Here is a 27,059-nt window from a genome sequence, read left to right on the forward strand (position 1 = left end):
CTTTTTACAGAAATCTATATACATTGTTGGTGCAACAGGAACAATGTAAAATAAAAAAATGTCTCTTCACACAAATGTTTTTGTCCTTTGAATAATTACAAACAGGAACATGAGACAGGACATGAGACAAGAACATTTAGACAGGGTTTAGATTAAGCCAGGATTACGCCTTAGTTTAATTAGGACATTTACGTAGTTTTATAAATGTTATTAAGAATAATATTAAGAATATTATTAGTCTTACAATTTCTTGGAGTTTCATTTACTAACTCGCATCTCGTTCCAAAACTATGTGGGACATAAAAGAAGATATCTTGACAAATGCCTTAGTGTTTTTTGTTTGTTTGTTTTTTGTCCATACAATGGAAGTCAATGGTCACCAGAACTCCATGGTTACCAACATTCTTAAAAATATATTTTGTGTTCCACGGAAGAAAGTAAGTAATTTGATACAACATGAGGGTGAGTAAATGATGACAGAATTTAATTTTTTTGGTGAACAATGCCTTTAAGTAAAACATATCTAGAATGTGTAACTATCTAATAATAATAATAATAGTAATAATTATTATTGAAATATAACTATTCAAGGTGGAAGGAAAGTACTTGAACTTATATTATTTTTGTCATCTTGGACATTTAAAATTTTGTCTTTGATCACCCACTTTTTTATACAAAATGGAAAAAAAAAAGAACTACAACAAAAAGTTTTTGATTAAATAACAAAAAACAAAAATGCAGTTGCCCTCATTTTTATTTCTTTCAATACTCAGAGCCCCCCCTCCCCCTCTGTCTCTCTCCCTCTGTCCCTCCCATTTCAGTCTTTCATTCATTTACTGCTTCACTCAATGCAGTTAAACTTCAGTGTTGACATCAGGTTTCTCTCAGAGGAATAAAGTCATTGGATCTTAGACTACAGACTCAATTAAACTGAACTAAGAGGAACACACTCAACAAAAGCTGGACTTTAAAGGTAAAACAGGTACTATTCTAAAAGTTTTTGTGTGTTATCTGAACAATATAAGTTCTCTCTATCTCTCTCTAGCTTCCTCTCTCTTTACTTAGTTCTCATTTTACCGTTTTTAGGTAAACAGTTTAGTTTCAATTCAGTTACACTGATCCGTTTAACCTGTCTATACTAAATTGGAGAGTGAAAGAGTGAGTTCTGCTTCTGTTTGTATTAATATGTAAGAAATTGTACAACAAACAAGTTTGAAGGTGATTTTATTTGTCTAAAAATAATTCTGTGCTGCCTACAGAGCATTTCCATTCCTGACAATGTTTTTGTTTTTATACTTTAGCAAGGAGGATGTGTTTTAGGATGTAAGTACAGCTGGCAGACGCTGCCGTTCATCTTTCTCAAATTGTTACAATTGCTGTAATTATAAGACAATGGTCATGCTTATGATGACTTATGTTCTAAAGCAGCTTTTAGTGAATAGACTAATTATTAAATGAGCTTTATCATCTCACAGGTGATGTCTGATGTCCATAAGAATCGATGACCTAAAAACTCACTGACTAGTGACTAGTGATTGAAAACATGAGGTCCAGAATGATGGGAGGTTTTTGGAGTGGCGTTTTGCTGTTTCTCTGCACATTTGTAAGCGGACAACCATCCTGTCCTGTAGAGACGATAAGAACAGAGCTACAAAATCCAAATGAGAAACCTTCCCAGCTGACCTTCAACAGTGCCTTTATGTCTCCAATTGTAAATTCATTCCTGGGTTCAGTCCAGCCCAAGCCATTCCCTAAAGGTGAGTTCATGTAATGTAGTTTTGATCTACGTGTTTGACAAAGGCGTATACACACAGCAAATGTTTTTTTTAATGTTGAGTAGTCTGTCATCAAAAGTTTGGTTATATATACACAAACAAGATGTGTGGCCCAGATGAATCAGACTTGATCTTCTGAGAGTGGATAATGGCTGTATTAGACTCATTAGAGGAGGGTTATAGGCTGACTTGATGCACATGGTTAGATGGTGCTTATTCAGGTGGGATAAATGCACTCAGTTAATTGTCAGAAACAAAAAACACTGTGCAAATGACCATGCAAATGTTCACAAGATTTGAATCAACATCCCACCCCATTCCAAATACTTTGTTTACCTCAAAAATACGTTATTGTTGTGTACCTTTCAAGTAGGATGTATATTACTCTGGTTCACAAATGAAAAGGCAAACTTTTAGGTTAATTATTTCCTGTAAACTCATTGTATGCTGAAAAATATTGCATGACCTCATAAAGTTCAAAACTGTTCATAAAATGATAACAATGTCTCTTTGATCTATAATTATAGGGTCAAACACGCACTAACACATCACTTCCACTGTAAATAATTTTTTACTCTAACAACAGATTGAAGCATTACTTCTTAGGAATGCTGTGGAATGAAATATTACTCCATAGAAACCTCATTGAAAGTTCATGTTACAATGACAAATGCCTATTCATCGTCACGCATCAATAGAGTTTTATTGTGCCAAGTCTAATTTTCTACTTTGACTCAAGTTAAGTATTTTATTATAATACCTAGTAGCTGACATCAATAGCTATTTAGGGAAAGAAATCGTGAAATTAAGTATGCAAAATTATGTTAATGTTATACAGTAGAGAGTTGCTAGAGCTTTGACCATGGCCACTTCATCACTGTTGGCCTCTGAGCACAATCAAAGCACAATCAAAATGTTGGAACACAGATTATGTGTTGTGTAAATTAATATTAAAAAGAAATGTACAATGTTTTGACATTTTTTCCCTGTAGATCTGCTGGTTGGATTTATAAAAGGCAGTGGAACCACACAAAATGATATGATTAAAGAGGTATGTAATAGAATTCACCTGCATGTAAATAAATAGTTTGATCATAAATAACACCTTAGTCAGATTTATGCAATAGATATTTTAAACTTCCTATGTAGAAGAATATGTCCAGGTGAGAGAAGCCCTTAAGTAGCATTGTTCGGGATGTAATACCTACAAAATATTTTTTTTATATCTTATATCATATATTCTGTTTAAGTGGAGATCAAAATGTGTAACTTGTTAGTCTTCGGCTTAATAAAAAAAAATAAAAAAAATTCTCAGTAAAACTGTATCTCGGACAGGTTTCTCAGGAATTTTTTATTTTTTTACCATAAGTAAATGACACCAACAGCTTTATTTTGTTGTGTAAACACTCACTATTTGCCAGTTTCGATGGCTGATTTGATCTCACCATCAGACATGTTTTGGGTACACACTTGAGCAGAGCACATGAGCACACATACACCTATATGATGTCATCAAGAGTTTTTACTGCTTTACTGAGTCATATACCCACACTAACCAACCTGTCTAACCTCTTTCACTTGTGGCAAGGCTTTGCTGTATGAGGTAGGTTTCCTGGTCTGTGTAGCCATTGGGATCCTCTACATTGTCCTGATGCCTCTAATTGGCCTATTCTTCGCCTGCTGCCGTTGCTGTGGTAACTGCGGGGGCCGGATGCACCAGAAGCAGAAAACGAACATCCACTGCAAGCGAAGAAGCTTTTACTGCTCCACATTTATCATAACTGCACTAATTCTGTGAGCACCAGTTTGAGTTTAACATTTAGTGATCTTAAGACAAAAGCTTTTTTTTTTTTTTATATATAACTGGTATATATTATCATGTATTTTATGTAATATACACTCACCGGCCACTTTATTATGGTACAGCTGTTCAACTGCTTGTTAACGCATATATCTAATCAGCCAATCACATGGCAGCAACTCAATGCATTTAGGCATGTAGACATGGTCGAGATGATCTGCTGAAGTTCACACTGAGCATCAGAATGAGGAAGAAATATGATTTAAGTGACTAAACGTAGCATTGTTACTGGTGCTAGACAGGCTGGCCTGAGTATTTCAGAACTACTGGGATTTTCATGCACAACCATCTCTAGGGTTTACAGAGAATGGTCAGAAAAGAGAAAATATCCAGTGAGTGGCAGTTCTGTGGGCGAAAATGCCTTGTTGAAGCCAGAGGAGAATAGGCAGACTGGTTGGAGCTGATAGAAAGGCAACAGTAACTCAAATAACCGCTCATTACAACCGAGGTCTGCAGAAGAGCATCTCTGAAGAGGTTCAGATGGACTACAGCAGCAGAAGATACACCAGTGCCACTCCTGTCAGATAAGAACAGGAAACTGAGGCTACAATTCGCACGGGCTCACCAACATTGGACAGTAGAAGATTGGAAAACCATTGCCTGGCCGGATGAGTCTCGAATTCTGCTGCGACATTCAGATGATTGGGGCAGAATTTGACGTAAACAACATGAACAGCATGGTTCCATCTTGCCTTGTATCAATGGTCCAGGCTGCTGGTGGTGGTGTAATAGTGTGGGAGATACTTTCTTGCCACACTTCGGGCCGCTTAGTACCAACTGAGTATCGTTTAAACGCAGTGGTGTAGCGTCTGGATATGCAGGGTATGCACGTGCATATGGGCCCGAGCGGGTTGGTCGTACGCCTGTTGAAACTGACACGAAGAATTAAGGCAGTTCTGAAGGAAAAAAATAGGTTCCAACCCGGTACTAGCAAGGTGTACCTAATAAAGTGGCTGGTGAGTGTATATCAGTATGCTAAATTTCTATGAATTGCTGTGCAGGGCAGGGAACGTTTGCATGTTCCTGAGCAGTACATACACTTCAGAGACTGTGATGGGCAGCACCACAGAACTCAAAGACATCTTGGAGAATGTCAAAAGCTATATTACAACTGTTCCTGAGGTACATCATTCAGAAGGGAGAAGTGAAATGTTGTATGAAATACCATGTTATATGTCACACATTACCCTTTTACACTACCTTTCAAAAATACAGAAAAAAACAGTAATATTGTGAAATATTATTACAATTTTAAAATAAGTATTTTCTATTTGAATATATTTTAAAATGTAATTTATTCCTGTGATGGCAAAGCTGAATTTTCAGCAGCCATCAATCCATTCTTCAGTGTCACATGATCATTCAGAAATGATTTATGCTGATTTGGTGAAACATTTAACAAGTCACTTTTCTTATTATTATAAATGTTGAAAACAGTTATGCTGCTTAATATTTTTATGAAAACAGTTTTTTTTAGGATTCTTTGGTTAATAGAAAGTTCAAAAGATCCTTGTTTATTTTAAATAGAAATCTTGTGTAATGTTATAAATATCTTTACTTTAACTTTTGATCAATTTAATGTATTCTTGCTGAATAAAAAAGCCTTAATTTTTTCAATTTCTAGAATAGACACTGTTTAGGGTGATTTATCTTAACAAATTAAATTCAATTATTTCAATACTGAATTGAACTTAATGCAACTAATACATAATGGAAATGTTATACTTTTATTTCCTCAACAGCAAATCCGACAAGTAACGAATGAGAGCTCTAAGACTGTGGATAAGGTTGAATACAACTTAAATGGTACGTCCTGTATCTCTCAAGACCAGAGTCAGAAATTAATAGGAGCTTAGTAGTCCAGTCATTTTATGAAAAAAGGTTGAACAAATTGCAACAGAAGCAAACTCAACTGATTTTGTATCCTCGATATGTCCTGAGTAAGGAAAAAGACAAATAAAAAATGTATTACAAGTTTTTTTTTAATTGTTTGTTAACAATTTCAAAAAACTTGTAATACAATTTTTGTTTGTCTTGATGTAAGTAATCAACTCAGTAATTTTCATGGTGATATCTAAAGGTTAAATTTTTTACCCTATTCACGTGAGAAAAAGAATGAATAGGCGTATGAATAGGCTATATTTGGGTCTTTTCCGAAACTTTCCCCTAACTTTTTTTTCCTTACTCAGGACATATTGATACAAAATCAGTTGAGTTTGCTTCTGTTGCAATTTGTTCAAGGTTGACCCCCATTTTGGCTTAAAATTAATGGACTATAGGGCAATGTAAAAATTGTGGCTGTATTGACAATTATTAAAAAAGTTATGTCTCACATGGAATTCCTACATTTTTTATTTCTATAGAAACAGGGCCTTTGCTTGGTAAATCGATCCAGAATGGTCTTAAAGGTGCCCTCGACCCAGCATTCACATCAATTAACGAAATAGCTAAAGGTATACACAGTATGCATATAAACATCAAATGATACAGCAGTCCACCCACCACAGTCCCTTTCTTTGGGAAACTCGCTCCATGAACAAGCCTGTGCTTCTTGACTCAACTTTGCAGCATTAATGAATCCATTGATTTTAAAATATATTTTGTTCTTTATGTATATGTGTGTTACAGTGATAAATAGCACCAGCACTGGACTGCTTCAGCTTAATAAAACCTTGGATCTGTTGAAACCGAAGGTGGATGCACTGCAAGCTAATTTATCAGCAGTGAGGCAGCGGATTAACAACACTCTGCACATGTCAGACTGTATAAACTGCACTTCCTTTCAGCCAGAACTGGACAAACTGTCATTGGATGGAAGTCTTGATGTAAGCTAAACCAGAGGTGCCATGGGAACAAACCAGTGACAAGTTCAGTGGGAAATTTTGTTATGGCTGCATGTTCAGTGAAGCATCCTGTTTATATCCTGATTCCACGTCAGGCTTCGTGGTAGTTTCAGGTTTAGCATTAAGAGCAAATAAATGCACAAACGTGGATGGATCATTACACAATAATTCTCACTTTCTTTGAAGCTCTAGACATTTAATGATTGTGGTCTCAGGTCAGTGATTGAAGCAGAGCGAGTTCTGCGTCAATCTTCTGGGGAAAACATAAGAAAACCCAAACAATATTTTGGCTTAGATTACTTGACTACTATATAGCATTTTTCTACAAGTACAGAGGACCAAATTGTATTACCAGTCATCTATGCACAAAAAAAAGGTACAAACGCTCTCATTGAAGGGAAGCAAGGACAGGAACAAAGAAACAAACAATAAGGAGTAACTCAAGACGTCATTGTTAACATATCAATGTTTACAAGCTCTTTCTCTTGGAAACCTAACTCTTACCTGGTCAAAATACATTTCCATAGATACAGGTTTTCTGTTGTAGAGAAAAATAAGAATGTGTCACTGTGAATGTGGATGTCAGCATAGTAGTGTGTGTATGTTCACAGCTTTTACTGCCCTCTAGTGTTTAATGTGGTGCTACGCTTGATCCTTCTTTTTTTAAATGCTTGACAGTGACAGTCTTTTTTGAGACAACATTGAAAATATAGGACTATATTATAAGTATAATTTATATTATTTTATATTATAAATCATGTACATTCAGAATACAGTCATATCAGTAGTTTAATAAAAGCTGATTTATTTTACATGGAGTAAGGTGATGTCATGTTTTACAGCAGAACTCAAGCTGGCATGAACACACACTGAAGTCAATGAGATATGAGTAGTTTTCATAGTCATGTGATCATGTCTGATATATGAGTAGTTTTCATACAGTCATGTGATCATGTCGAGATCACATTACTTTATAAAAAACTACTCATATATCATTTTCTTCAGTATGTGGAGGAGTTCATGCTAGCTTGAGTGCTGCTGTAAAAGCAAAAGGGGACATCCTGACATGTATTTTTTTTCTTCACACCAGTTGTTATGCTGATGTTGTTGTGCAATTTATAATGAGATAATCTAATGACTTTGAATGTGTTATGTCTTGCATAGTTTTCTGATCGTAATGATTTGAGGTCTGCTGTAGACAAGGCTATAAATGCTAATGTCACTGGACAGGCAGAAAAGGTTAGTGCCTTTTTTATACACACACACCACACAACACACACATACACAGTTACCGTACAGAAGTTTAGGGTCGATATGATTTTTTTAAATGTTACAAAAGTCTCTTATGCTCACCAAGGCTGCATTTATTTGTTTAAAAAATAAAGTACAAACTTTTATATTGTAAAATATTGTTACAGTTTAAAATGAAGAAAATCATTCTATAAATCTAATATGCTGATTTGCTAGTCAAGAATAATCAGTTAAAAACAGTTGTGCTGCTTATTATTTAGTAGAAACTGATTTTTTTTTCTTCAGGATTCTTTGATGAATATGAAAAGAACAGCATTCATTTAAAACAGGAATCTTTTGTAATATTCTAGTAATAGTCTTGATCAGTGTAATGTGTTCTTGCTTAATATACATTTTTTCTTACTGACTTTAAACTTTTGAATGTACTGTATTTAACAGTTATGATGATTTTTTTACTAACTATTGTTCAATGCCTACACATGTTTGTTTCCCAGGGGAGAGACTTTTTTGATAGTATTCCTCAAAAGGTGAAAACCCAGACGACAGCAAGTGTGATGTGTAAGTGTGTTGTTAATTGACCTTAAAGAGTTTGTTGCTTCTTTCTGGAAAATCTACTTCCACAAATGTTTGTTCACTGAAGGTTTAAGTAGTGTAATGTACTTGAAGTTGCTGATCCGTCTATTTGTTAAAGTGATCTTTTGTCTTGTGTCCTTTAAAGTGGCTAAGTACGAGCTTGACAAGTTAAAAACACAGATCTCAGGTGTGACTAAAGACCTTCCCCTTGATGTATTGGAGAATATTTCAAGACCATTAACTGACGTGCAGGATTCCATCTCAAAATATTCTCCAGAGATAGAGAAATCAAGTCAAATCAGGTACTTTCACAAAACTAAATTCCTATTTCCCATGATTCACTTTGTTTTCAAATACGATTTATTCAAATACAGTATATTTCAATTTTAACATTTACAATAATATCAAAGTGAAGAATAAACTTTGTGTGTGTGTGTGTATAGCCGGGCTATTGGATTGACCCTGAGCTGTCTGATTTTGCTGGTGGTGATCTGTAATATTCTGGGTCTGCTGCTGGGTACAGCTGGACTAAATGCTAAAGACAATCCCACTGAACGCTCCGGCACATCCAACTGTGGAGGAATATTCTTCATGGCGTGAGTACGATGTCAATGACTCCCCGGATTTGTGTTTGCGAAACAGGAAACTGTTGTCAGTGTGCATTTGTTCTATTGTTATATATAGTACAATAAAATAACACGGTACACATACAAATACTTCCTCTTGTCTCATTTTAGAGGAGTCGGTTTTAGCTTCCTGTTCTCCTGGATCTTCATGTTAGTGGTGTTGATACTTTTCATAGTGGGAGGAAATACCTACACCTTGGTCTGTAAACCGTGGCAGAACAAGGAACTCATCCAGGTATTTCCAGAAACATTAACTCGTTGTGTTTAAACATATGACTTTGACTAGTTGCTAGGAGTTAACCGTCTCTGGTAGTTTCCAGTAAATGTAAATTTTGCTGTATATGTATGCCAGCATATTTGGTAATCAATAATATTGTGTTTCATAGGTTATTGACACTCCAGGGCTGATTCAAGGGTTCAATTTGTCCACGATTCTGAATTTGAAAACAAACCTGAGCATTGTTAATGTGTACAGGTACATCTCACAAGGCAGTATGACTGATGGCTGACATATTTGCATAATTTGCCCAATATAAATAAATAAATCTGTTTTATTTTATTTCTAGTGATTGTCAAAATAATAAGCCCCTGTGGACCACATTACATCTGAATGAGGTCTTCGACCTAAATAATATGTTAAATGTTTCAAAGGTGAGAATTCATTACCTCTACTTGTCTATATGCCAGTGCATTACTTATTGGACACTAATACCTCAGCCTTCTGATTTTCTCAACAGTACGAAAGGCAGATTTATCAGACCTTTGAGGATGCAAACATCAACATTGCAACCATCACTGTCCTCAGTCCGGAGGTAAAGTCCCAGCTATACAACTTCTCTAGCAGTGCCAGCACTATGAACTTCAGCAACATTATACTGCAGGTAAACTATAGTTCATTCTCAAATAGACTAGCGCATACTGTTTGTGAAATTAAATAAAGAATAATTCAATAAAGGGTACATAAAGGCCTTTCTTTTTACTAAGCATTACCTGGGAAAACAAAATCTGGCCAAAATATATGTATGATTATTTATATATATATATAGTACTTCAAGTTGCAAGAAAATACTGATAATCTTTTAATTTAATCTTAAAATCTTTTTGAGGAAAGCAAAATAATATATATATATATATATATATATATATATATATATATATATATAATGGTTAAAAATATATGAGAAAATGTAAGATTTATCGAAAATAATGTATATTAGTGATATATTTTTGGCCATTTTATTGTGCATTTTGAAATTATTTAAAAACTGAAAATATATACTTGTAAAGTGAGGCTGGTAATTATTTTATTCTTTCATATTTTAGATTAATGATGTGTCAGGGACAAATCTGAGCTCAGCAGCAGAACGTCTGGACGTCTTGGCTGGTAAACAGGTGAATTTTACTGTCTTGTTAACAACCTCCTGCTCTGGAGTAAGACTGATGTGAATCACATAGACTTATTTGTGTCTTTCAGACAAACAAAAATATCAGTGAGCAACTGCGTGGGGAAGCTAAAGATCTGCGAGACATCCAGACTGACATCACGTTCAACATTATGCCTTTGCTGGTGTGTTAACACAAACAAAATACCTTGTTCAGAATTTAAAATCCAACTAATTGTGACGTTATCATTAGGAAAAAGTGAATATTAATATCAAAGTGTTCTTCACTAGTTTACATCAGTTTGGTTTACTGTGACCTTCATCCTTTTCCTCTTTGCAGCTGGAGCTGAATGCTACCATTAAGAATCTCAGCGCAGTAGCATCACAAATCAATGTAAGTAAACACTAGAGTCATCATATCTGTTTGACTCACTGCCTAGAATACAGTATATTAGTATTCAAAACAATTTCATTAAAGAATCCATGAAATATGATGATTTGGTAATTTTATCACAGTTCACTAGCATATACAGTACAGTTTGAAAGTCAATTATTTTTTAAATTAAATTAATACTTTTATTCAGCAAGAATGCATGAAATTGATCAAAGGTGACAGTTACTAAAATTACTATTTCAAATAAATGCTGTAATTTTGAAAAAAACTATCATGCACGGGTTCCACAAAAATTGATAATAATAAGAAATGTCATCACAGGTATAAATTAGAATTTAAAATATTGACATAAAAAAGAATACTTTAAATTGTTATAATATATTACAATTTTACAGTTTTACTATATTTTTGTTCAAATAAATGTTGTATGAGTATAATGATAAGTACTAAACAAAACTCTTCGTTCTGACTTTAACCATGCAGATATATATATATATATATCTTTATAGCCATAATTTAAAAATGCACTTACAGTATCTTCTAATTTCTTCTCTTCATTCATTTTGTAGGCAACTGTGGAGGATGTTTTTAAAAATGTTGGTTATGCTCAGGACGTCCTGAACTACAACATATCACAAATAGTGAAAAATGTAAGTGCAAAATCAATGCTATATTTAGCTAAATCATCTGTCAGGATGTTTACTGTATTTAAAATGATGAAGCAATCTACGGGGTGTCTTAAAATAATAATTGCCGCTTCTTTCCTGCAGGAGAGCATGTCATTCATAGACTGTCAGCTGAAATTCTTTCAGGCATATGTTAGCTGGGCAAATCAAACGGTATATATTTGTCTTTATTAATATTCAAGTTGCCAACTATTTTAATGATTCTTAATATTAATAGTTATTATTGTGTTGTATTCTGTGTCAGATCACAGAGAGGATGGGTCGCTGTGGGCCTGTAGCTGCGGCATTAGACAGATCAGTGGATCTTCTTTGTAAACACCTGGTGGGATCTTTGGTAAGAATCTTTTGGCCTCTTTTTTCTTTTTTATAGTGCTGATGAATTTGTGATGAAGTGCCCATGCAGTTGCCATCTAAAAAACCCTTAACAAACGATGTCCTGTCTGTTCCCCAGAATGCCTTTTGGTTCAGTTTGGGCTGGTGTATGATATTCCTGATCCCCAGCATCATTTTCTCAGTTAAACTGGCCAAGTACTACCGCAGGATGAAGTATTCAGATGTTTATGAGTAAGATATCTTTTTTTTTCCCCTAAATGTAAAGCAGATCATTTTTTTTACGTATGGATTAATTCAGTGTCTCCTTATTTCTCTTTTTAAAGGAACAATAACATCAGGATGCATTCTTTCCCAAAGGCCCACCTAAAACCTGAATTAATTGGAAAATGAGAAACAACCACCTTTTACATACTTACATAAATAAAAACGACAGTAAAAGTTTGATTTACACACGCCGACCCACATATCAATGAATTTACAATGGTGGACAAATTATGCAGCCCTTAAAGGGACATGGTGATATGAGATGGGAGAAAAAATGATGTCAATGCTTTTGCATTCCCTTGCAAATATTTTGCGTTCCCCCGAGAAATGTACGTTACCTCACAAAACATTTGCTTTCCTTGAGAAACTATGCATTCACTCGCAAAGACCGGAAAAGTTTCTCGGGGGAACGCTAAAGCATAATTTTTTTTTTTAAATCCATCACTATGTTCCATTAGGGGCTCTGCAATAAAGAATGTAGAAAATGTAGTACTTTTAAGTGCTGTAGAGACTGTATCATAAATATAATTTCTTGTGTCAAATGATTTCAGCACTTAATATTTAAATGAAATGAACAACTTTACTGTAACAACTGTGATGTTTTTTATTATAAGGGATTAATGGGAGGTCAAGTTTTAGAAAGCACTTTATGAGGTCCTGCAGGCATTGAGATTTATTTATGCCATTTTTTCAATAAGAAATGATCTGTTACATATATAGGCTACTGATGACATTGTACAGTAGTTTATTTAAAAAAAAAAACATTTCTTTCAGACTGTTCTAATGAGGAATTAGCAGAGTGACTGTTTAAACCATCTGACAATGGTCTGTTAAACATTTCTTTCATGTCATGTGTTAATCACAATAGTAATAAAAGATGCTCACACTACCCTGCTGAACTTGTTTGTTTGGTGTAAACTAAAGCATCACTTGCCACTCTCTGTCTTGCCAACCCGTCTAGAAACCCTTCCCCCAGTCCACCCTACATCACGTGAACGAGGCCTTACGGTATGGTGCAGCTGCCATTACAAAAGTGTGCCAATCAGAGTGAAGTACTAGAGCAGTGAAACATGCATTCCACGCATATTTGTGCTGCTTAGGGGGGAAAACCAGCAATCATGGGATTAAATATTTAGTAAAGTGATAGTATACTACCTTTCAAAAGCACTTATGTCATATAAAAGGGTATCATTTAAAAGCATACCATTGATATTATGGCTAGTAATTAGCATTTGGATTAGCAAGTGCCAGAGATCCTTAATAGACATGCGCTACGAGAGGCCATGAAACTGGTCTTGAAATATTTTAAATCTAATCCACATGCACTCTCATGCTATGTCTATGTAGGGCGTGAGAAATATTATTACAAGGCCGTTAAATTATTACAGTGATTCTTGAGACATGTTAAAGGTTACAGAACAGAAAAATAGTTTATGTACAGAGAAATCATTTTGAATTAATCTGCAGAATATGTCCAGATGTATCTATTTACATTCCACACAAAAAATACACTACCTTTCAAAGTTTTGGGTCAGTTCTTAATGTTTTTGAAGAAGTCTCTTATGCTCACCAAGGCAATTTATTTGATCAAAAATACAGTAAGAACTGTAATAATGTGAAATATAATTACGTTTTCTATTTTAATATATTTTCAAATGTAATTTATTCATGTGATGGCAAAGCTGAATTTTTAAGCAGTCATTACTGTGTCACATGATCCTTCAGAAATCCTTATAATATGCTGATTTTGTGAAAACAGTTACCGGTATGTTATTTTTGCTATGCACTACTATGCTGATTTTTTTCAGGATACTTTCATTAATATAACATTTATTTAAAACATAAATATTTTTAATTTCAAATGTCTTTACTGTTTCTGTTCTTTTACTTTGACTTTTGCACGATGGCTCAGAAAACTCAATATTAGTAAACACTTGTGGATCACAAAGAGAAAAATAGAAGTGTTTCAGCTCTCCAAATATAACTAGCTATGCCACATCAATTCAGGGCAGCACAAGCCTGTCCAATGTGACTGAGTTTGAAGCTGGTCACTGTATAATAGAATTGAGCTCAATTGAATTTAAAGCAGTGCCGTGAATGCTGCTGCTGAGCCCTGAAGGAATGCAGAGGGTGGGGCTGTACAGACCTAGCAAGTTTACAAAGCTTTTCATTGGAAACACATCAGAATTCACCTCTCCGACAACACAACCATAACATACTAAGGGCAGCAGAAGTCTGAGACACTTTAGTTCAGAGAGAGACCTGAAAATGAGTGGCAGCAATACATGAGTCATATTTAATTGCTTCCTACAATGATAAAATCCCTGTGGTAGCACTAAATACAAGAGCGATCCTGAAAACACGCAAGGCATTTAACATGAAATTTCCAAATCTAAATAGTCAGATGCATCAGCATGCACATTACATTTTATATTACTGTACATTTTTATTAATGACTACAACAATTCTTAGCTTAGGTCTTCCACATGTGATTTTCATAAAATATTAATTACACTAGCATATGATGACAAACTGTAGTGTCAGTAGAAGAAAAAAAATATTGCTATGCTAGGGGTTTATAAAATAAAATAAATTATCTAGAGCATGAAATGTGAATAATGCTTAGTCATCTCCAAAAGGATCAGGGTAACAGCATGCCTTCATGAGATGACTCATTAAAACGACACATCTGAAGGTTATGAAAAAGAAAAATACTGTTTAAAAAACACCAAAGACATGTAAGATGAAATGCAGCATACAAAGTAAACATAAAAACAACATATATTACTTTCAATATCAGGAATAATTAAAGCAGTAGTTAAACATCTGTGAATCGCAGTAAATACTGTACAATTGTAATAATTAAGGAAACGTTATCTGATCTGAAGAAGCGCCATAATTCTGTTTAGACCATGCAAGGTACATAATAATTCTTAAAGGTACAGTTCACCCAAATATGATAATACTCACCCTCATGTCTATCCAAACCTGTTGAACTTTCTATCTTCTGTAAAATACAAAGAAGATAATTTTTTTTTTTTGTCAATACAGAGAAAGTGAATAGGGGTTGTTTTGGACCCCATTGACTTTCATTGTATGGACAAAAAGTTCTTCAAAATATCTTTTCTTATCTACAGAAGAAAGAAAGTCATACATGTTTAGATACAACATGAGGGCGAGTTCATTTTTGGGTGATCTTTAATAAGTCTATAGAAAGGTTTTAGACATGATTTGTGAGTGGAAAGGTCAGACCAGGCTGGCTCTAGACGTCACTTGAGATCAAGAGGAAGTCCTCAGCTTGGTTTCATTGTGTTCAGCATCTCTGGAGAGTCCCTTTGGCTGGCGTGGAGGCGTGAGTGGAGGAACTGTGGGTGACTGAAGAATATCTGCGTACCTGTGGCTAGGTTTGGTCTCCCTTTGGAGAACTTTTCTGAGAAGCGGTTTCAAAAGCCCAATGGTGACCTGGCTGCCATGAGCTTCGAACGGTCCCGAGTTCTGTGTCGAATCCGGCAGGTTTTTCAGTACAATATTAAGTATGCTCGTCACAGTCATGTCCTCTGGACAGAGAGTCCACAGCAGGTCCAAATAAGGGTCCAGGTCTCTATGCTGCGACACTTCGCACAGCAGAGCGCTGAAAATCTCTTTGTTCAGAAGCGGGCTCTTCCGGCAGAACCTCTCAGCTACTTGTGTCACCCGTTCCCACTGGCTTTGTTCGATGAGAATCCGCAATGCTTGCATTATCGCTTTAGGCCTCTCGCTGCACAAAAGCAGCTCCACTTCCAGGTGTTGGTTGGACCCTTTGCAAGGGAGCACAGTCAAGGCCCGTTTATAGAGCGGCAAACTCTCAGAGCTCTCCTTCACACCATAACTCCACGAAGATGTGGAGGTCGTGCCCATCTGCTGTTGTGCCAATTCCAGAAACCTGGGGAGCCAGCTGGGCTGGAATTTGAAGATGGAGTGGCACAAGAGCTCAAAAACAGGCAGGTTCACCGTAGTGTGTTTCTGCTGACCGTTGCAGTGAGCAAAGTTCGCTGTGGGTTGCACAGGGCTGAGGATGATTTTCCACAATTCAGCAGGAGCTTTAGAAGACAATGATCCCTCACCGTTGCACCTCAGATGCAGAACCGCTTGCACGGCGTGCCAGGAATAAGTGGGAAAGAGTTGGAAGATGCTGTTCAGGTATTGAAGATTCTCCCTCTCAAGCTCTCCGCCAAGCAGCCGGCAGATCTCCTGCTGCACCAAGGTTTCACAATAGTTCGCTAGATCTTTCTCAGAAGCCTTCACCATTGACGTTTTGATGTCCTCTAGCAAAACGAGACTCCTAAGTTCTGATTCGAGCGAGCTCATGAGCCTTTCTTGACCCGAGGAATGTTTCTCACCAGTTTTGGTCTTCTGGTTGCTGAGGTAATCCCTGAGGATGGCAGCCAGCGATATGGGAGCTTGAAACATCCCACCTTTTTTGAGCTTCTCCACCGTGAGCTGTGTGCTGCTTAGACTTCTTTGCTGATAGTATTTGCACGCCTCCTCGAAAACAGCCTCAACCAAGAGTGCACTTGAGTCTTCTGAATGTGTCGGAGAAGCCTTCTGTGTTTGCGTGACCACAAACAACCCAGTCTCTGACAGCATTTGCGGAGAGTGACTGTCCAAAGAGTTTACGAAGAGAAGACCTTCTGTTTTCAGACTTATTCTCTCTAATTCCAGGCCACATTTGGTGTCAATTAAGAAGAGGGTCCTACCTATTGTTAGTGCCAGGACTTCACTATACATATTCAGGCTGTTTTGGGTCCCACTAGCACTTAGGCAATTATCAGGAAGTTTGTATATGTTGCGAAGACAGCCATCCCTCTTCATAATGCATACCCAACCAGTGCTGAGGAGGAGGAGGAGGTCTCCACATCCAGTGGGAGAGAATCCACAGATATCTGGAGGATTTAGTGTGGGTAGAAGGCCAATGAAGTCTGTAACAAGCCTTTTGAAGTCTGATTCTTTGCTTGAGCTTTTCATAAGTGTGCAACTACAAGCACTATGCACTTTAAAGGTGTCATGTTCAGGTGACCATACAAGAAACACTTTTGAAACACCCACTGAAGAGTTTTCCCGCATGTCTGGGAGCAGATAGACCAAATCCCCAGAACTGATGGTCGTATATCGAGGATTATTATGCAATGCAATTTTCACATTTCCCAAACTGACACCTCCCTCATTAACTTCTACAGTCTTTTTGCAGATACAGAACCTGAAGTTGCTGCACACACTACTGGAACTCTCAGATGGTGGTCGCTCCTCACACCATATGATGAAATTCTGACACACAGACACAGAAACTACTTTTGCACGAGGGCTGTTACACAGATCCACAGTCTGGAGCAGATGCCAGCCTGATCTGCTCTCAAGGAATTTCCAAAATTCCACTTTTCCATTCTCAAAAATCACTCCCAACACAGAGGCTGCATCATCAGGTTTGCTTTGAGGGATATAAATAACATCCACTATAGGAACATTTCGAGTTAGCACTAAATCAACGTGCTTTTGGCATTGCATTAGATGGGCTCGCTGATATTTGTCATATGTCATAAGACCACTCTTGGGCTGACGCACAATGACATGAATGTGACGTCCATCTGGACTCAGACGCACATCGGACAGGCAGTTTTGAGTAGAGATGTTGGAGTATTCTCGTTTAAAAAACTCCTTTAGATCCTTTCCTTTCGTAAAATCGCCGAAATCAGTCACTTGTTCCAATGCAAGTAGCGTCATGTTTGCTGAAATGTCGATCTGTAATAGGAAGCACACGATGCGCGTGAAAACACTTTCAGTTTGGACCAGCGATCATCCACAATCTCCTTGAAACATGTCCAGCGCTTATTTCACGCGTTAACTCCATCATATGACAATGTCATATCTATACAGTCCATAAATCCTGCGAAATACACGTATATTTCCCTTGTGCTGTCTGTTTCTCTCCCACTCCTCCTGACATCACGAGTTTGTTAATTTCCGGAATCTAATGGCTGTGTTTCAAAACCTAGTGAGCCCACTATCCAGGCGACATTATTGAGCAACAACGATCGCGACTATGATAGCCAGAAATCATGTCTAGGTAGGCAGCTTACTACATTTTTAAACACGTTCTATGCGTCGTTTTTATTTTTTTATTTTGCTCTGTTGAAGGGAGGAGTTTCATTCATCACTCTGCATATAGCCTATAAACCTACATCATATAAAACGTTATAGTTTTTGTATCTACCTACTGTGTATGTGTGTGTAAAATAATAATCTCAGTTCACGTCTGCACAATCACATTTTTATTCAAGGATCAATAGCCTATCCAATTTGCTAAAAAATACAAACTCGCAACTTAGTGTCTTTCATTCTATAAAAATCTTGAAAATCTATCAACTGAATTGCTCAGTAATGACGTGATTTGTAGGCCAACAAGGGAGGCTAATTCACCACAGAAAATTACTGTGGGGTTTTAGATTGGTTTATGGTTTTTCGATACGAGTAAATTAATGTTTGTGGTTAACAATACTCGAAGACTTTTAGGTTTTGTTCAACAACATAGATTACATACTGTATGTGAGGTAAGTTGTTGACAAGTTGCTTTATAAAAACAACTAGGCTACAAAAGGGGTGTGAGCTTATGGACAAATCAGACAACAATTGCAGTTCGTAAATAGCACATTTTTAATGCTTAAACAATATTTTACACATTGTATAAAAAGCCAAAGGAAGACCTAATAAATTAAAATATATAAAATACAATTATAATACGATGGTCACAAGCAGAGCCATTGGCTCATAGATGTGTACATGTAGACACCACATTCGACAGCTCTAGATACGTTGGCGCGCACGCCATCTTGGAACGGTCAGTGTGTCGTCACTCACAGTAAAAGAATCAATGATGCCACAACATTGCGGAGCTTCTGATTGTGAAACTGACGAGATTTAAATTCCCGAAGAAATGGGATAACTTTTTACATGTGAGAATGTGTTGGTTTGTGTATTTATATGTATTAACTCAATATCACAGGTTTTTATACTATTTATACTATTACTACTGGTAACTTTTTAATGTTATGTTAGCTGACACTTTCGTTTTGTTGTATTGAGTTTAAGCAGAATTATCTGATGAAGTCTATTACAGAAATAGATATGCATACGCAGTCAACTCAACTGTGTTTACGTCCCCGTGTTTTGACCGTTTCAATATGGCGGCCCATAGAAACAGCCACTAATACGGAATCTTGTTTGTATATCTTTGCATTGGCTCTGGTCACAATACGTCGGAAATGACGCGGTGGCAGTAAACACACTTCCTTCTCTTCGCGCGAAGTTTTCATCGTTGATGCTAACGACAGACATGAATCCTGCAGTTTTTAAAGTTTGTAAGTTTTCAAAATACTTGGTAATTTGCGTAAATCAGTGTTTATCGTTTCTTCTCTGGCTTCATTTTGGGATGTCTAGTAACGTTAGCATTTTTAGGCCAACTGCAGTGAATCGCAAAAATGATCACTGTCGAGAAATATTTCTGTAAAATATAATGTATATATTTTCATGGATTGCATGCACACATGCTCTTATTGTTTTATAAACAATCTTTTTAAAAGTCTCACAAATGTGTTGGTGTATCAGTAAAATACTGTTTACTCGCCATGTGATTAGCTGCATAGTACTATGTTAATACACTGTAGTATGCTATGCTTTACTAAATGATGCTGCATATGATGCATTTATATTATATCATATCATATATTATGTTATGCTTTTATACTTGAGTGAAACTTACTTAATTTTGTAAAACATGCCAGCGTACAACTGTCATTTTGGATGTGCAAAACTGTCATTTTAAATCTATTTCATGTTTATTGTAATATAATCTTTTATCAACTTTATAGCTGTAGGAATTTTAAGTTTCTGTTTTATTAGTATTCTGACATATGTGTCTCTCTGAACAGAAAATCAAGCAGAAACATTGAAGATGTCTGATTCGAGGAGAAGGTCTAGAGGGAGTCAAGAGGAGCCGGCAGGACCGTCCAATGGAGTGGGAGGGCGGAACAGGTCAGAGAGAGTGAGTGATATGGGTGATGAAGATGATATTGTTGGCGGACCATCAGGTATTAGCGAGGAAGATGATGATCCAACACGCAGGAGAGAGATCAGGAGCAAGTACAGGGATCTGATCAATCAAGTCCAGCGTGAGTATTAATACTGTTAAAATTTGTTTCAATGATACAGTTTGATGTTTCATTTATGAAGTGCATTTGTTGAGAATTTTTGTTTTGTTTTGTTCACAGAAAATCGTGAGGACATGTTGAACCCGGCTAACAATAAACTCACTGATGTTTTAGAAGAAGCCAACAAACTTTTTGTCAATGGTATTATTTCTATACAGTGTTATTTTTTTGTATAATTGAGATACTATTATAGTTTTTAAAAAAAATATTTTTTTTATTTTTGTATAATTTAAGTTTTAGTAATTTTGTTGTGTGTTTTTGTCATTGTATTTATTGTTTTTTATGTCTATATAGTTTTTTGTTTAAGTTTGAGTTATTTTAGTACATCAAGGTAAATTAAATAAAAATGAGAAATTTTGCCTTGGCAATAGCTAAAATAAAACAAGTTGAAAAAATACAAAAAAGTTTTTTATTTTTATTTCAGTTAATGTTTATTTTAATTAACAAAAATGTTTTTTCATTATTCTAGTTTTAGTTAATCATCTATAATAGCCCCGTTTCTATACACTCCATATCCTGGTATCTACTAATGGAATGCACACCTTGTCTTCATGATGTTCTCCTGCTTGTTTGTTAATTGTGTGTGTCTGTTTTCAGTGAGACAGGCTCGTGAAGCAGCGCTGGATGCTCAACTCCTGGTACTAGCCACTGATCTAGGGAAGGAGAAGGCCAGCCAGCTACATGCTGAAGGCTCTGCATTTGACCCGTCTGCATTTGCAGAACATTTGGTAAGTTACTGTGAGAGGAAAGCTCTTATATTTTGCAATGTGCAAATTCACTCTGAAAGGTTTTTTTCTTCTTGGTTGATTTTTCATATTGATCTCTCTAGTTGTCCTTCATGGGTCTGAATCGTTTGGAGGATGAAAGTGGTCAGGATGGAAACTTGGAGGGATATTTACCTCAAGGAGCCTGGCAGAAGCTTGCAAATAGAGCTGAGTCCTGCTTCAAAACAGCCCCTTCATTCCACTACATGTAAGTATAGCTGTAGTAAGGGAAGTGATTGATGAGCGATCAGGTAACTGTATCTTAAGTATGTAAGGCTAGGGTATATATTGAAAATTCAAAAAAAAAGAAGCTTTTTTAGCTCTTAAGTTTACCCGTTTTTCCGATTCCCATCTTGCCCCATGACTTGTGAGTATGAGCGTGTCAAAATAAAAATGTTATAGTGTCTCTGTGGGCAAACTACAGTAGCAAAAAATGGTGTTATAATTGGTAAGTTAAATTTTTGTGAAGCAGAAACTCAATCTAAGTAAATAAGTTCACTTGCATTAAAATTAAGTTTGCATCATCCCTCAGAAATGTTCATAGATGTCCCCATGTGGTATTTTATATATTTAAATGGTTTAGTAAGCAAGCATACACTACTATTTAAAAATTTGGGGTTAGCAAATTAGTTACCTTGAAAATCAGTAAGGATGCATTAAACTGATCAACAGTAACAGTGAAGACATTTAAAATTACTGTATGCAAACGATTTCCATTTCAAATAAATGCTATACTTTTGAACTTTATATTCATCAAGGAATCCTGAAAAAATGTATTCTGATTTCCACAAAAATAATAGATACATAATAATAAATTATTATTGAGCACCAAATCAGCATATTAGAGTGATTTCTGAAGGATCATGTGACACTGAAGACTGGAGTAATGATGCTGAAAATTCAGTAATTCCATTAAAGGAATGAAATTTATTTAAAATTTTATTTAGATACAAAATGGTGTTTTAAATTGGTATAATATATAATAAGTACAGCCTTGGTGAGCATAAGAGAGACTTCTTGCAGGGTAGTAACAAAGTCATATTTAACTACATACACTAAGTAATGTTATATTAGTGCAAATAACTAAAATGATTAAACATTTTCCATGATAAGTAGTGTATAAAATGTCTTTTTTTTTTTTTTAACCTCACACTAAACATTGGATTATTTTTTTTATTACAATGGCTATACAGTTTACAAAAACAAAACCTCTGCTGACACCTCTTCGTTTAAGTTTAAGTTTACAAACACAATGTGCACTAACCTTTATTTATTTTTTCTTTTCAATTCAAGGTTGGGCTCATTTTTGGCAGAGCCTCCTCCACCACGGCAGAGAGTTGAAAGGCAAAGAAAACTACCCAGCAAAGAGGCTAAACGAATTATGCCCATCCAGGTGTGCTCATCATTTTAATAATGCAAACCCTGACTGTCTTTCCAAATATCCCTCAGAATCTGTCCGACTTATACTGAAAATATCTTGTCGTCACAGCTGAAAAAAATGGAAGAATCACACCAGGAGGCAACAGAGAAAGAGGTTGAAAGGATTCTTGGATGTCTGCAAAGTTACTTTGCTGATGATTGTAAGCGTACTAAAATAAGTTAGTGCCAGAGCTTAGCGACACAGACGATTTCAAAACCTATAATAAATTACTATTTTCGGAACAGCTGGGGAACCCATTTCATACTATGAGTTCGTCATCGACCCCAACTCCTTCTCCCGGACTGTGGAGAATATCTTCCACACATCATTTCTCATAAGGGTAGGGTAGTCAAGATGCTACAAAAGCTGTGGAAATTCAACATAGGTCCCACAATAAAATAATTAAATCAATTTTTTTTAACCCTCAGGATGGTCTGGTGAGGATGTTCTTGGATAATGATGAGCTTCCTTGCATTGGTAAGTAGGGACGGGCATTTCAAGCTAAAATAATATTCGATGATTGCTTGGAATTATTTGATTATTATTCGAAAATCGCACCTCTCCCCAACATGCTCATTGGTTAAACGGCGTTCACTCAAATCCTGCTCCGACATTAAATTTCTCTGTAGTACTAGTCTGTACTAGTGATGGGAAGTTCGGATCATTTTACTGACTCTCTTGTTCGAAATGGAACGAATCAAAATGAACAAATCTTTTTTCGAGTCATTTTGTTCATTCAAGTGGCTTTAAATGTTATACTTTTCACAGCCAAATTCCCCGAACACATCCACCTACGCAATCTTGATCATATTCTGAATTAAGAAATCATTATAATGCAGTCAAAAATAATTTACAGGGAACAATTACTTTACCTTCCGAGTCTTTCGTTCATTTGTCACGTGACAGGACGGATCGTTCATGAATGACCCATCACTAGTCTGTACTGTATGTGTTGTAGCCATTAAATAAAGCGTATTTAGTTTCATATTTATGTTTAAATTAATATAATGTTATTTTTTTTTAATTTCATCTATGTTGATTATATGAAAAGTGAACAGCATGAAATTTTGATTGACAGCTTTTAGGTTCGTTATTACCATCGCCATCTGGTTTATAATTAAATAAACTAATCGAATATAATCAAATCCATAAGTCATTATTGTGTTTGTATTTGGTTGAATGTACTGGCAGATGATATTATTATTATCTGTGTGTTGTAGCTCCAGTAGAGGAAGGTGAGGTAGAGCCTGGTGGAACTTCCATCCGACATCAGTGTGTCATCTCCATCAACCAGGAATCCTGGAGGGTGAGCACATTATGACTGCGTTTGGTGATTATTTGCAATAGTGATGCACCAAAATTAGATTTTTTTTTTTTTTTACCCATACCAAAATTAAAGTTTTCATTTAGCCACAAGCTGAAACCGAAATGAAAGTTTATTTAATATCGCATGAAACTGAAGTTTTGATTTGTTCTTTTCTTCTCTATCGTGATGTAGCCTATATCAAACTGAAACAGCTTCTCAAACAAGAAAAAATTTACTAATTGTGGTTTGCTGTTGCTCTGATCTCATGTGAGTGACAGGTTGTCCCGCCCTCGCTTCAGTACACACATCATCAGAAAAGTGAAGAGTTGCTAGAGGGAGGGGTTATTTATTTCAAGATTAAGTTATGATTAAAGATTATGATTATAAAAAAAAAAAAGATAAATTGTCTATGATAAATACTACAATATTAAAAATAAAAATAGGAGTTGTTCATTTGGATTTCAGGGTGACTTTAATAATCAATTAATTAATTAAATTTACTTAATAATTAACTGTCAAATAAAGTTGTATGTAAACTTTTCACTATGTAAACTATCAATCTTTAAATGATTTACTTGTTTCTACTCCAATTTTTATATTTATATATTTATCATGTATATGTATGTATATATATATATATATATTTGTCGCCAAACCCCCTCATGGAATAAGAACACCGTAGTGTTTACAACTGTGACAATAAGCGCTTAACAGGATCAACTAACCACTGGATTTTCAAGAGTATGGAAATTTCTCGGCTCCATTGTTGCAGTAAACTTGCACAACGATCTTGAATGAATAATTTTTTTGATGCATGCCGGTCTATTATTGTAGGGACATCGACTTTAAATTTTCAATCCCCTAAACATGACGCGGAACAAAACGAACTGTGATTGGTTGCGTTACACGTCAGTCAAAGGTCCTCTTGGGCGGTCCTTGGCCAATGAAGGCTGCGATAGAGTCCTGACCTTCTGCTGTTTAGTTCTTAGTAATTAAAACCCACAGCTTCCCTATTAGTAGGAAGACACTGCCAGGTAGAATTAATTCACACACAATTGCTTGCTATAATGCATTCATATAAATGTAATCTTTACTGTTCTACTTTATCTGTATCTGATTTAGAACAACAGAAATCTGTGTGAAATATAATGACCCAAAGACAAAAGAACTGATTAAAAATAAGCTGTTATGTAGGAGTGCTGTTTCATACGCCATAGCTGTGCACAAAGCAACCCTCGTTTGAGTCTCAGCTTGGGATTCGGGCTTATTTATTAGTTAATTACATCATCAGCGACTAGTCGACGTCAACTCGACTTTAATCACATAAATGTCAACTTAAAAAAAAAAAATCTGAAGTGGTTCAACCCCTAGTTTACAAAATTTTCAGACAGGAATGTTGTTCCAGGATCATGTTTTTTTAATTTTAAAGGCTCAGACTTTTTTTGTATCAAAATTAACAACGCACAAAGTTTATTGCAATTATTGGATAGTAGGCAAATTAAAAACCGCATGGACTAAAAGACCTCGGCTCATCAAAATGAAGATTGATTAAAATCAAGAAATCTAAAACCGCTCCGGCTGAATATTTTCAGTTGCTGGAATTTTGGTGCATCACTAAATTCAAGCAGATATTTATTTAGCATGGTATAGGTTGTTTTTTACTTTAAATCTCTCATTTGTGTCTTTCAGGAAATCATTGATGCCTTTGATATTAAGGATGCTCTGATTCCAGTTCCAGAGGTTTTGTCTCAAGAAAGCTAAGTTGGAGGATAGCTAACAACAGCTACCAAAACGTTTATAAAATAAAAACAAACACTTTTTATATTTTTAATGTTTGGAATCTCAATTTTAAGAGTTATATCTTTGGATTTTGTACAAAGTGTAATAGTTGTGTTTAATACAATAAATGGAAAGTGAACTTGCAGTCAACATCTATTAGGTGGCAGATTCCAAGTAAAACCAAGGAATATTTTCATTTCATGGACGGTTCATACAAGGTTCATAACTCTCCACTGTCTATAGGTTTAAATCTCTCTTTTCTTTCTCTGAATCTCAAATATTAAGAGCAGCAGATCTATTTTTCTTTGTAAACCATTATGCAAAGATATAATCCTATTTGCAAGTCAAAACTCCATTCACACAGCCATTGCATTACAGAGTGCGAGTTTATGTTTACAGGACATTTTCTCGAAATCTGTGATTTTTTTGAACAGATAACAGACTGTATCCTTGCAGATTAACTAAAGTTGCTTGTAATGTAGATAACAGGTTTATGTTTGGATTCCCCAATACTAATCATTAATCTTGTCACTAGTGTAGAAACTAAGATGAACCTATTCAAAATGGGTCACATCCTGACTTCCTTGTCAGTACCGTAATTACATTTAGATTACAGTTGAACTCCGCCATCTAGTGGTGAAGTAACTGAATGCACTGGTTAAACCACACAAAAAATTGTTATTGAATACATGATCTCGACTGATGTCTCTAGCCGAGGATATTTGCACGGTCATATGGGAATATCTGTATTCTCTTGCACTTTGTTGTCTGTTACAGATTCATATCATATAAAATGCTTATGTAGGGCAGTGATAGAGAGCTGTCCATGTGTGCGCTAGTGTGGCCCTCCATCTGTACATAGATTGGTCCAAGCTTGGATTAACTGCCCTGTAGTTTAAACCGACTGACACCTGAAACCTTTTGGAAGGATCTGTCTGAGCAACACTTACGTTCACAAGACGCTTCTCTCGGCAGCAGGGACGTTTTGGACGGCGTAGTGGTGGAAATTACTTTTCTTACTTTTAAGAAAATTGCAGCATATAAAAAGAATGGAAAATTATTTATTTAGCTTTTAATTGCCATATACCTGTCAGATTTCCTTGAATGTTCTTACTTTTTCCTAGTCTTTAATGAGCTGTTGTGTAGTTTGTCTGTATTAAACACTTTATAATTTAAATGTCTGCAGTATCTTTGCCTGCTGCCCATTTTTAGTTAATATAATTTAGAATAAGTTATGCATCTAAACACATGATGTGTTTATTTGAACTCTTGAGAATTTTTCCTTCCATTTCAAAGTAAAGGTTGCTTTTTTGCTGAAAGCTCATTTTCCATAGGGACGCACAAATTCTGTCCAATACTGTTAATTATTTTCATGTAATGACTGATATAAAAATTCAGTACTATTTAGTCTTAAATAAATGTGCTAAACTAAAATCAGTAGTTTTTGTCATTGTCAATTCAATGTCGTCATGCTTATTTTAGGCGTCAAACAATATTAAATGAATTAATATTGATAACAGATATGATTCTGATAAACTGTGCTTTTAATGAGGGTCCAGATG

General features: G+C 35.6%; 3 protein-coding genes across 5 annotated transcripts; 2 read left to right on the forward strand and 1 right to left on the reverse strand.

Annotated features, from left to right (window-relative positions):
* Window positions 1-835: 835 nt before the first annotated feature.
* On the forward strand, window positions 836-12,411 carry prom2 (prominin 2). Of its 2 annotated transcripts, none has more exons than XM_084093817.1 (25): window positions 836-973; window positions 1,302-1,323; window positions 1,476-1,757; window positions 2,768-2,826; window positions 3,364-3,569; window positions 4,638-4,758; window positions 5,379-5,442; window positions 6,000-6,089; window positions 6,265-6,461; window positions 7,644-7,718; window positions 8,225-8,288; window positions 8,449-8,605; window positions 8,747-8,899; window positions 9,041-9,164; window positions 9,316-9,404; window positions 9,496-9,580; window positions 9,667-9,810; window positions 10,253-10,321; window positions 10,404-10,496; window positions 10,652-10,705; window positions 11,275-11,355; window positions 11,476-11,544; window positions 11,636-11,725; window positions 11,843-11,955; window positions 12,048-12,411. In XM_084093817.1, the coding sequence occupies exons 3-25, from the start codon at window positions 1,544-1,546 to the stop codon at window positions 12,112-12,114; spliced, it is 2,478 nt and encodes an 825-aa protein (XP_083949943.1). In that variant the 5' UTR covers window positions 836-973; window positions 1,302-1,323; window positions 1,476-1,543; the 3' UTR covers window positions 12,115-12,411. The 2 variants fall into 2 exon arrangements, with proteins under 2 accessions (XP_083949943.1, XP_083949944.1); XM_084093818.1 differs by having other exon boundaries at window positions 844-982.
* A 1,850-nt stretch (window positions 12,412-14,261) lies between these two features.
* Window positions 14,262-17,982, reverse strand: hps6 (HPS6 biogenesis of lysosomal organelles complex 2 subunit 3). Its single transcript, XM_084093819.1, has one exon. It carries the CDS (start codon window positions 17,743-17,745, stop codon window positions 15,268-15,270), a length of 2,478 nt encoding a protein of 825 aa, XP_083949945.1. The 5' UTR covers window positions 17,746-17,982; the 3' UTR covers window positions 14,262-15,267.
* Window positions 17,983-19,247: 1,265 nt separating this feature from the next.
* On the forward strand, window positions 19,248-26,674 carry nsmce4a (NSE4 homolog A, SMC5-SMC6 complex component). Of its 2 annotated transcripts, none has more exons than XM_084092461.1 (11): window positions 19,248-19,379; window positions 19,950-20,189; window positions 20,289-20,369; window positions 20,826-20,956; window positions 21,058-21,200; window positions 22,286-22,385; window positions 22,482-22,572; window positions 22,658-22,752; window positions 22,841-22,889; window positions 23,633-23,718; window positions 25,408-26,674. In XM_084092461.1, exons 2-11 carry the CDS (start codon window positions 19,973-19,975, stop codon window positions 25,477-25,479), a joined length of 1,065 nt encoding a protein of 354 aa, XP_083948587.1. In that variant the 5' UTR covers window positions 19,248-19,379; window positions 19,950-19,972; the 3' UTR covers window positions 25,480-26,674. The 2 variants fall into 2 exon arrangements, with proteins under 2 accessions (XP_083948587.1, XP_083948588.1); XM_084092462.1 differs by having other exon boundaries at window positions 19,299-19,375.
* The last annotated feature ends 385 nt before the right edge of the window (window positions 26,675-27,059 follow it).

This window comes from Abramis brama (assembly GCF_963993115.1).
Source record: "Abramis brama genome assembly, chromosome: 19".
Lineage (NCBI taxonomy): Eukaryota > Metazoa > Chordata > Actinopteri > Cypriniformes > Leuciscidae > Abramis > Abramis brama.